This window comes from Salmo salar, chromosome 06, assembly GCF_965601325.2.
Source record: "Salmo salar chromosome 06, fSalSal1, whole genome shotgun sequence".
Lineage (NCBI taxonomy): Eukaryota > Metazoa > Chordata > Actinopteri > Salmoniformes > Salmonidae > Salmo > Salmo salar.
In genome coordinates, this window is record NC_138296.1 from 68,752,289 (window position 1) to 68,764,430 (window position 12,142).

General features: G+C 44.9%; 1 protein-coding gene across 2 annotated transcripts in view; it reads left to right on the forward strand.

Annotated features, from left to right (window-relative positions):
* Positions 1–40: 40 nt before the first annotated feature.
* mpv17 (mitochondrial inner membrane protein MPV17) overlaps positions 41–12,142 on the forward strand; it is a 38,380-nt gene continuing 26,278 nt past the window's right edge. The window contains 2 exon segments of one of the 2 annotated variants that reach the window (NM_001141325.1): positions 41–103; positions 845–930. In NM_001141325.1, the coding sequence (NP_001134797.1) occupies positions 858–930 (73 nt within the window). In that variant the 5' untranslated portion in view covers positions 41–103; positions 845–857. 2 annotated transcript variants of the gene reach the window in all.

Consider the following 12,142-nt stretch of genomic DNA (forward strand, 5'->3'; position numbering starts at 1 on the left):
CACCAGAGGGTGACATAAACCAGCTGATGCTGTATTTGTTGTGGAAGTGACGTCGGTTAGAATAGTCTGTGTTGTGTCTCAGTTGGGATCTGTATTAAGGAAGGCATGTAACAATTTTATTCTATCTTTTCGCTTTGTAACACTTTCATTGTCTGGTTGTACAGTTTTTATTACGTAGAAAGGATTAGCTTGACTATAATGTTACAGCTGGATGACAAGTTTCTTATCGGTGGCAGAGTAACGTTAGTGGCAGAACTCCAGAGAGTAGCTAAGTTAGCTAACGTTAGCTAATGAGGTTGCAAGGCTAGGATTAGGATGCTTTACGTCTGGTTGACTAGGAAACAGGGTTATGTTGAATAAATAAATCATATTTTCACTATCAGGATTACATTAAGTACCGCAAGTATGACTGCAGTAGCAGTAACTAGTTACAGTGTAGTAAAGTTGGCCAAATCCAATTTTGCTCCCTCCCCGGTGATCAGGTAATGTGGAGAACGTTATGTGAGCAGCACGTGCCATTCATCTGTCTGCCTGCCAGGCATTCCATTGCATAAACTGCAGAGTAGGCGAGCCTACATTTTCCATATGGCCGCAGTTACTTCGTCTGTGTTTTTAGTAAAGAAACGTTTGGCTGTCTACTTAATGATATCAAGAAACTGTACAGATATCACCCAACCATTAGCTGTTTTCAAAAGTCATAATATTGTCATAATGAAAATAGTCATGTCTCATATATCTAAAGTTATATATTGAACTACCAATGTCCACACACAATCAGTTGATGGCAAGGCATATGGGTTATGACTGGTTATAAGCGGTTCTGAATAGATTGTCTGTGTTCCAGCATAGAGCGGAGAATGGCGGGCCTGTGGAGATCCTACCAGTCTCTTATGACCAGGCATCCATGGACTGTCCAGATAATCACAGCCGGTATGAAAACACCCACAACACTAGGTTACATTACAGTGACTACACTATGTCCACTGTCCCCCTCTACAGCAAAGCCTCCGGCATAATTTCCACCAAAGATAGTCAATTTCCCCCAAAATGTTGTCTTAGGCTTTCACCTGATTTCAGCTGCTTCAACTTTTTCAGCTCTGATGTGAAATCCATCTCACAGACTGTGTCTGTCCAAATGTTTACAAATGCAATCCCCCTATTCCATGGTTTATGGATGAGAGCTCGTGGTCTGAATGGGGCTGTTGAATGAGAGCTCGTGGTCTGAATGTGGTTGTTCAATTTGTGCTGTACCCAAAAATGGAGCCCTGTCTGTATTCTGTAAATATTTGACATGTTCCCTGTTGATTCAGTGACAGTGTAGATTGTGGTTGCAAACATCATAGGAAGCACTGTGACTACTAATCAGAGGATCCAAGCTAATATGACTTCATTGATATTTTGATTAGGTTTTATTTTTTATGTAGGTGTGGAAATTGCCTTGAAGACAGGTAAATCATAATGTTCTCCTATATAGTTTTATTATGTCCTCTTGTAGAATATAGGTGTTTTTCCATTAAAATGCTGAAGTGTCTCATTAACCAACATTTACATGCCCTCACTGTGTTTTTTTTTCTGTTAACACAAGATGGCAGTGAAGAACAGTCTTTTCACTACCCCTATACTGTAGGTCCTTGGGATGATGCATATGTCAGGATTAGGTGCCAGCCTTGTTTTGATAGCCAATTAAATCTAATCAATATTTGTTCAGATATTTCACCCTGATTTGATAGGAATATTTGGCTGACTCGCTCCTCTATAACTTGTACTTCAGTGGTAGCCCAAGTCTATATTGTCACTGTCAGTGTAAAAAAGGCTTTGATATTGTCCTAATTTGTTACCTTGGTGTTTCTCCTCTCGGAGGCAAAGCTGTGTCCGTGTGACCGATAACGATTCAGAGTGGAAACGTCAACAACATCCCTATTTATACAACCACACGACAATGTGCTGCCACAGCTACATGAGACTGCCTGCCAAATCAACCTTTATGGGATGATGAAAACTGGACGCTGTTATGACTATTTTGTTTTCCACAGTAAGTAGGCCTAACTATCCAAACGACACAGTCCCCTTTTTTCCAAATCTGATCTCATGCCTCAACACTTTACTAGGAGGAACAATTGGCTAATTAGGGAAGGGCCACACCCCTGCCTTAGTCATTACCTCACTGATCGCATAAGGAGCGCCAGTGTCAAACCGCCCAGAAGCCTGGCAGTGGCAAAGCTGTCTTCTCTCTTTGCCATTATTAACAAAGGTGTGTTATGAGATTTCAATTTAATTGATCGTTGATATTCTTCTGGAATGTGTCCACACAGATTTGTAGGAGATATCCGGTACAGGGAAGACTGGTTGTAATAAGAACGCATTAGTGCCCTTCCTAGGCAGCTGGGTTAAGGGGTTGCAGGCAGAGTGAACATTTTATGTAATTAAGATGTCTGACTTGAAGAGTGACTCATCATCTTAGTTTTCACTGGAGAGAGAAGGGAGATGGTGTACTGGTTTACATTTAGCTACTGTAGCTGTGTGGAAATGCTGATTTGTATGTACTGTAGTGCACTGGAGACCTGATAAAGAGAGATAATGAGTGTGTGTTCTCCCCACTGAGGGGACCACCAGACCTCACAGACAAATGAAGATCTGCTCTAAAAAGGCAGAGACACAGCAACTGCAGACAAACCCAAACTTTTCTGACCTCTATTTAGCTTAGCTCTAGGTCTGCTTACCTATAGCCTGTAGGATACATGCAATTCAGTACCTGACATCAGTCAGTCAGTTGATGAATGGATTGATCAATGGATGAATGATTGAACAACGAACAAACTGAATGAGGAAAAAGGGAGATCTCAGGACACCAGTGAGCTATGGTAGCAGTAGCTGAATCCCAAAGTCAAGTTGTGAGTGTGGATCCTGAGAGGCACTCCTACCTGGAGGGGACGGGTCAGGCTGGGTTGGCTTCATCAGTTAAATGCCCCTGAGGGCTCAGTGGGTCCACTCCCTCCCCAGTGGAACAACCATCAGGCCCCAGGGGGAACGCCTGCCAACTCTCCCCCAGATCACTTCACTTAGCCTGGGCCACGTCAATCACCATCAGGCCCATTAGCCTCTATAGGCTCTGGCTCTCCCTCAAGGACGGGCCCCTAGAGCCGCAGCCAGCCAGCCTGCCAAGCTAGCTAGTGCTGAAATCAGCACTCTCAATAAAGGAGGGGAGATGAAGCTCGTTGGCACCTCTTGACTAGCTACGGGACCATGTCTCAGTGGGCATCAGATGGTGGCTACCAGCTAGATAGATATGGTATTAAAGTTTGGAGGAAAGATGTTTTTGTTGCACCTGTCCTGTGGTTTTATTGCTGAACACTCACAAAGGACCTTACAAAAGAGAAATGGTAGCTGTAAGAGGGTAGTATCTGGCTGTGTTTAAGGATGAGCTCATGTAGTGTTGATAAGCCCTGGGTTTCTCAAGGTTCATGGCTGTTCTGTTCTTAAAGGGCCAGTTATTACAATAAAGGTTTACAATGAAGGACACACTCCAGTCAAGATAGATCTAGGTTTATCTGATCTGTTAAGGTGTGCGCGCGGTGTGTGTGTGTGTGTGTGTGTGTGTGTGTGTGTGTGTGTGTGTGTGTGTGTGTGTGTGTGTGTGTGTGTGTGTGTGTGTGTGTGTGTGTGTGTGTGTGTGTGTGTGTGTGTGTGTGTGTGTTATGTTAAGGTCAAGTTGTAGATGCTCCAGTAAAAGCACATAAAAGGTTCCACCCTCTTCCCAACTGCCTTATTAATTATTCCATGACATTTTAAGAAAAAGTTAGATCATACAAAGAGGGCTTGTCTGCCTTGGAATACATTATTATTAAGGCCCAATGTCCTTTTTAAAACATGATATTTGGCTGTGGGAGGTAGAGGCATGTCTGAGCTGACTTCAGGTGAAAGTTCCCTGCTCAGTGTGTCAAACATGAGTACCACAACACCTCACCCTCTTGCTGATGCAGCTGGAGGTTTGTAGACTTGGGCTCCACCATGGCCTGATTCTTAACCAATCTAGCCACATTTCGGTTCCTCCTCCCTGCAGATCTGAGAGCATAGGGTCCGCTCAGTTTTCTCCATGGTTTGATGGGGTGAGTGTGTGTGTCCTCTGTCCATCAATGTCCCCCTCAATGTCACACCCTGATCTGTTTCACCTGTCTTTGTGCTCGTCTCCACCCCCCTCCAGGTGTCGCCCATCTTCTTCATTATCCCCAGTGTATTTATACCTGTGTTCTCTGTATGTCTGTTGCCAGTTCGTCTTGTCAGGTCTTACCAGCGTGTTTTCCCGTCTCCCTGCTTTCTCAAGTTCTGTTTCCTAGTTTCCCCGGTTCTGACCATTTCTGCCTGCCCTGACTCCGAGCCTGCCGTTCTGTACCTGCCTGACTCTGACCCGTTTATGGACCTCTGCCTGTCCTGACCCCGAGCCTGCCGTTCTGTACCTGCCTGACTCTGACCTGTTTATGGACCTCTGCCTGTCCTTACCCCGAGCCTGCCTGCTGTTCTGTACCTTATTCACTCTGCCCTGGATTACAGACCTCTTCCTGCCTTTGACCTGTCTTTTGCCTGCCCCCTGTTTGGGTCAATAAACATCTGGGACTCTAGCTGTCTGCATCTGGGTCTTATCCTGAGTTCTGATACTCAGGTTGTGTTCCTTCGTGTCTCTCTGTCCTTCCATTCATTTCCTCCAAGAGAGGTGAAGGCCTTCTGACCCAGGCCCTGTATGTGTGTGTGCTCTAGTGTTTGTGTGTTGTTTGAGGAGTGGCCTGAGGGGCCAGTCAAGCTCACATTGCCCAGAACAAACTGTTTTTAAACCTGGTCATGTTCTCTGCTCACTCCTTAGTCCCCGCCGCACCACGCAGCGTCATCATTTGACAACGGCCAAGCTAAAAACAGAAGCACACTAAATCTGGAGCTCTGCCGTCAGTGGCTGGATGGGCTGTCTGTGTCGGCCGTGGTTCTCACACCTCACCGAGTCATGCATCTCAACGCCTAGCCTGGTCATCCTGCATCTTAAACAGGATGCTGTTCTGGAGTTTAGAGGTGTACGCTTTGGCCCAGGTAGGGCTGCCTAGAAACAGGCTGGAGGTGTGGGCACTGGGCAGTGGTCTAATACGCTCCCATCTCTCCCTCTCTGTAGGGGAGGGGATTCTACCTCTCCATGGTGTCTCATCACCCCTTTCCCCTGTTATCTTTCTGTCCCATTGTCCACAGTCAGGGCTGCTCATCTCTGTTCCTCCTGATAAGTAGCATACACACCGCACACACAAACAGACCACACATACACATACACAGACTGTTTACTCCTTTATCTAGTAGGCCTACTGTCTGCCAAAAGTTGTTTACAAGAATCCACAATTTCCTCTGTTATGAACCTCCATGAAACCTGCTCTCTCTCCACATGTGTTGTATCTGTATGACTCTGTTCATTAACTGCTCGGTGAGAGCTGGCATTTATCTGACTCTTCAGACCTGCCAGTGAGAGAGTGTCACAAAGAGGAATGCTTTGAGGCTGAAATTGGCTTGTGCTCATATCTAACGAGATACGGGCGACTTTTGCTTACGCAGAGAGAACAAATTTGTGTTGCTTTGTCTCTTGTCGTGATGTCAACAAAGGCTAGAACACATTGGTCTGTGCCTGTATTGTTTGTTGTGCAGCGTATTGATGTAATTGTTTTTCCTCTCAGAAGTTTTCTAGTCAGAGACATGGAGAGGAGTCATCTTTTTTGTTTAGCTTAATTTAGAAGCTGCATCATAACAAGTTAGGAGTCACCGTTTTCGCAACTCTTTGTCAAAAGCGGAAACAACCCCCCCCCCCATACTTTTTTTGTAATCAATGGGTTTGTTTTTTTATCATCAACCAATCTCGCTCAGTCATATTCATCAATGCACCTCCTAAATCAAATGTTTGCATCCTCTGCTGTAGATTTCCCATATGAGCTGATCTCCGCAGAGACACGCGCGGCCGTTGTTTGTTTAAGCATGTATAAATAATGCATGTGTATGTTTGTCCCCCTTCCCGCGAGGGGATCGATGCCCCCAAGCCCAGCCAGACTCTGGACAGCGGAAGGGAATGGGACCTGTGACATTTCCAACAGATTGGAGGAGACGGCTCTGTCTTCTTGATTGGCACTCCCTGTGTGTGTTGACAGGAGGTCTCGCACGCACGTGCGATTCCATGCCAGCGTAGGCAAAAAATATGTTTGGTATCAGATTGTTCAGGCAATGGAAGTGGCCATTTTAGGCCCTTTTAGACCAAATCAAATCAAATCAAATGTATTTATATAGCCCTTTGTACATCAGCTGATATCTCAAAGTGCTGTACAGAAACCCAGCCTAAAACCCCAAACAGCAAGCAAAGCATGTGAAAGAAGCACGGTGGCTAGGAAAAACTCCCTAGGAAAAACTCCCTAGAAAGGCCAAAAACCTAGGAAGAAACCTAGAGAGGAACCAGGCTATGAGGGGTGGCCAGTCCTCTTCTGGCTGTGCAGGGTGGATATTATAACAGAACATGGTCAAGATGTTAAAATGTTCATAAATGACCAGCATGGTCAAATAATAATAATCATAGTAGTTGTCGAGGGTGCAACAAGCACGTCCGATGAACAGGTCAGGGTTCCATAGCCGCAGGCAGAACAGTTGAAGCTGGAGCAGCAGCACGGCCAGGTGGACTGGGGACAGCAAGGAGTCATCATACCAGGTAGTCCTGAGGCATGGTCCTAGGGCTCAGGTCCTCCGAGAGAAAGACAGAAAGAGAGAATTAGAGAGAGCATATTTAAATTCACACAGGACACCGGATAAGACAAGAGAAATACTCCAGATGTAACAGACTGACCCTAGCCCCCCGACACATAAACTACTGCAGCATAAATACTGGAGGCTGAGACAGGAGGGATCAGAAGACACTGTGGCCCCATCCGATGATACCCCCGGACAGGGCCAAACAGGCAGGATATAACCCCACCCACTTTGCCAAAGCACAGCCCCCACACCACTAGAGGGATGTCTCCAACCACCAACTTACCGTCCTAAGACAAGGCCGAGTATAGCCCACAACGATCTCCGCCATGGCACAACCCAAGGGGGGGCGCCAACCCAGACAGGAAGACCACGTCAGTGACTCAACCCACTCAAGTGACGCACCCCTCCCATGGACGGCATGGAAGAACGCCAGTAAGCCAGTGACTCAGCCCCTGTAAAAGGGTTAGAGGCAGAGAATCCCAGTGGAAAGAGGGGAACCGGCAAGGCAGAGACAGCAAGGGCGGTTCGTTGCTCCAGCCTTTCCGTTCACCTTCACACTCCTGGGCCAGACTATACTTAATCATAGGACCTACTGAAGAGATAAGTCTTCAGTAAAGACTTAAAGGTTGAGACTGAGTCTGCGTCTCTCACATTGGTAGGCAGACCATTCCATAAAAATGGAGCTCTATAGGAGAAAGCCCTACCTCTAGCCGTTTGCTTAGAAATTCTAGGGACAATTAGGAGGCCTGCGTCTTGTGACCGTAGCGTACGTGTAGGTATGTACGGCAGGACCAAATCGGAAAGATAGGTAGGAGCAAGCCCATGTAATGCTTTGTAGGTTAGCAGTAAAACCTTGAAATCAGCCCTTGCCTTAACAGGAAGCCAGTGTAGGGAGGCTAGCACTGGAGTAATATGATCAAATTTTTTGGTTCTAGTCAGGATTCTAGCAGCCGTATTTAGCACTAACTGAAGTTTGTTTAGTGCTTTATCCGGGTAGCCGGAAAGTAGAGCATTGCAGTAGTCCAGCCTAGAAGTAACAAAAGCATGGATTAATTTTTCTGCGTCATTTTTGGACAGAAAGTTTCAGATTTTTGCAATGTTACGTAGATGGAAAAAAGCTGTCCTTGAAACAGTCTTGATATGTTCTTCAAAAGAGAGATCAGGGTCCAGAGTAACGCCGAGGTCCTTCACAGTTTTATTTGAGACAACTGTACAACCATCCAGATTAATTGTCAGATTCAACAGAAGATCTCTTTGTTTCTTGGGACCTAGAACAAGCATCTCTGTTTTGTCCGAGTTTAAAAGTAGAAAGTTTGCAGCCATCCACTTCTTTATGTCTGAAACACAGGCTTCTAGCGAGGGCAATTTTGGGGCTTCACCATGTTTCATTGAAATGTACAGCTGTGTGTCGTCCGCATAGCAGTGAAATTTAACATTATGTTTTCGAATGACATCCCCAAGAGGTAAAATATATAGTGAAAACAATAGTGGTCCTAAAACGGAACCTTGAGGAACACCGAAATTTACAATTGATTTATCAGAGGACAAACCATTCACAGAGACAAACTGATATCTTTCCGACAGATAAGATCTAAACCAGGCCAGAACTTGTCCATGTAGACCAATTTGGGTTTCCAATCTCTCCAAAAGAATGTGGTGATCGATGGTATCAAAAGCGGCACTAAGATCTAGGAGCACGAGGACAGATGCAGAGCTTCGGTCTGACGTCATTAAAAGGTCATTTACCACCTTCACAAGTGCAGTCTCAGTGCTATGATGGGGTCTAAAACCAGACTGAAGCGTTTCGTATACATTGTTTGTCTTCAGGAAGGCAGTGAGTTGCTGTGCAACAGCTTTTTCTAAAATCTTTGAGAGGAATGGAAGATTCGATATAGGCCGATAGTTTTTTATAATTTCTGGATCAAGATTCGGCTTTTTCAAGAGAGGCTTTATTACTGCCACTTTTAGTGAGCTTGGTACACATCCGGTGGATAGAGAGACGTTTATTATGTTCAACATAGGAGGGCCAAGCACAGGAAGCAGCTCTTTCAGTAGTTTAGTTGGAATAGGGTCCAGTATGCAGCTTGAGGGTTTGGAGGCCATTATTATTTTTATCATTGTGTCAAGAGATATAGTACTAAAACACTTTAGTATCTCCCTTGATCCTAGGTCCTGGCAGAGTTGTGTAGACTCAGGACAATGGAGCTTTGGAGGAATACCCAGATTTAAAGAAGAGTCTGTAATTTGCTTTCTAATGATCATGATCTTTTCCTCAAAGAAGTTCATAAATGTATTACTGCTGAAGTGAAAGCCATCCTCCATTTGCGAAGGCTGCTTTTTAGTTAGCTTTGCGACAGTATCAAAAAGAAATTTCGGATTGTTCTTATTTTCCTCAATTAAGTTGGAAAAATAGGATGATCGAGCAGCAGTGAGGGCTCTTCGATACTGCACGGTACTGTCTTTCCAAGCTAGTCGGAAGACTTCCAGTTTGGTGTGGCGCCATTTCCGTTCCAATTTTCTGGAAGCTTGCTTCAGAGCTCGTGTATTTTCTGTATACCAGGGAGCTAGTTTCTTATGACAGATGTTTTTAGTTTTTAGGGGTGCAACTGCATCTAGGGTATTGCGCAAGGTTAAATTGAGTTCCTCGGTTAGGTGGTTAACTGATTTTTGTCCTCTGACGTCCTTGGGTAGGCAGAGGCAGTCTGGAAGGGCATCAAGGAATCTTTGGGTTGTCTGAGAATTTATAGCACGACTTTTAATGCTCCTTGGTTGGGGTCTGAGCAGATTATTTCTTGCGATTGCAAACGTAATAAAATGGTGGTCCGATAGTCCAGGATTATGAGGAAAAACATTAAGATCCACAACATTTATTCCATGGGACAAAACTAGGTCCAGAGTATGACTGTGGCAGTGAGTAGGTCCAGAGACATGTTGGACAAAACCCACTGAGTCGATGATGGCTCCAAAAGCCTTTTGGAGTGGGTCTGTGGACTTTTCCATGTGAATGTTAAAGTCACCAAAAATTAGAATATTATCTGCTATGACTACAAGATCCGATAGGAATTCAGGGAACTCAGTGAGGAACACTGCATATGGCCCAGGAGGCCTGTAAACAGTAGCTATAAAAAGTGAGTGAGTAGGCTGCATAGATTTCATGACTAGAAGCTCAAAAGACGAAAACGTCATAGTTTTTTTTTTTGTAAATTGAAATTTGCTATCGTAAATGTTAGCAACACCTCCGCCTTTGCCGGATGCACGGGGGGTATGGTCACTAGTGTAACCAGGGGGTGAGGCCTCATTTAACACAGTAAATTCATCAGGCTTAAGCCATGTTTCAGTCAGGCCAATCACATCAAGATTATGATCAGTGATTAGTTCATTGACTATAACTGCCTTGGAAGTGAGGGATCTAACATTAAGTAACCCAATTTTGAGATGTGAGGTATCACAATCTCTTTCAATAATGGCAGGAATGGAGGAGGTCTTTATACTAGTGAGATTGCTAAAGCGAACACCGCCATTTTTAATTTTGCCCAACCTAGATCGAGGCACAGACACGGTCTCAATGGGGAAAGCTGAGCTGACTGTGCTAGTGGCAGACTCCACTAAGCTGGCAGGCTGGCTAACAGCCTGCTGCCTGGCCTGCACCCTATTTCATTGTGGAGCTAGAGGAGTTAGAGCCCTGTCTATGTTCGTAGATAAGATGAGAGCACCCCTCCAGCTAGGATGGAGTCCGTCACTCCTCAACAGGCCAGGCTTGGTCCTGTTTGTGGGTGAGTCCCAGAAGGAGGGCCAATTATCTACAAATTCTATCTTTTGGGAGGGGCAGAAACAGTTTTCAACCAGCGATTGAGTTGTGAGACTCTGCTGTAGAGCTCATCACTCCCCCTAACTGGGAGGGGGCCAGAGACAATTAATCGATGCCGACACATCTTTCTAGCTGATTTACACGCTGAAGCTATGTTGCGCTTGGTGACCTCTGACTGTTTCATCCTAACATCGTTGGTGCCGACGTGGATAACAATATCTCTATACTCTCTACACTCGCCAGTTTTAGCTTTAGCCAGCACCGTCTTTAGATTAGCCTAACGTCGGTAGCCCTGCCCCCTGGTAAACAGTGTATGATCGCTGGATGATTAGTTTTAAGTCTAATACTGCGGGTAATGGAGTCGCCAATGACTAGGGTTTTCAATTTGTCAGAGCTAATGGTGGGAGCCGTCGGCGTCTCAGACCCCACAACGGGAGGAGTAGAGACCAGAGAAGTCTCGGCCTCCGACTCGCTTAATGGGGAGAACCGGTTGAAAGTTTCTGTCGGCTGAATAAGCGACACCGGTTGAGCATTCCTACAGCGTTTCCCTCCAGAAGCCATGAGAAAGATGTCCGGCTGCGGGGACCGTGCGAGGGGGTTTATACTAACGTTACTATCTGTACTTACTGGTGGCACAGACGCTGTTTCATCCTTTCCTACACTGAAATTACCCTTGCCTAACGATTGCGTCTGAAGCTGGGCTTGCAGCACAGCTATCCTTGCCGTAAGGCGATCGTTCTCCTGTATATTATAAGTACAACGACTGCAATTAGAAGGCATCATGTTAATGTTACTTAGCTTCGGCTGTTTGAAGTCCTGACGAACCATGTCCAGATAATACCTCCGGGGTGAAAAAGTTGAATGAGGGAAAAAGTAAAAATATACGGTAATGAAAAAGTAAAAAACCGTCAGGTAGCAAAGTAAGATCGGCAACAAAACGCACAGCAGCGTAAACAAGTCTGCAAGTTGTGACCTCTGGCACTTTAGTCAGACTGCCAGACTGTGCACCACAGAGCCAATCAGGAGAGAATACATACAGGTCAACGGTGCCAATAGACCTATACATGCCTGCTATGATCCATGATTTGTACATGATACAGGCTACATCTTCGTGTCATTATAGTCCTTATAGTGTGCTCTCAAATATGGAGAATGTCAAGATTCAGAAATACAATTTTATCACATTCATTTATTCAACATTCAAAATATTATTAATGTATGGAAAGGACCCCTTTTGATTTAGCTTATTTTTACTCTTCAAACACGTCAAATTTCCACAATGCCCTCTCTGGTACTTTTAATGATATGATCCATTTTATACATAGAAGTTGACATTATAGGTCAGTGGTAGTCGTTAATATTTCTGATGGAGCCACTTTTGTAAAACAAAATCACTGGGCGAGCCACCGTAACAATCGGAGAATGGGGGTTGGGGGGGGGGTCAGAAAGTAAAAATGATTCATAGGCCTACTACATGATATGAAATGGATTCATGCATGATATTTAAGATACTATTAACATGGACTATCAAGCTATTTGAATCTCTGATTTTCTATTTTATGTCACTTGGGGGTATCAGCA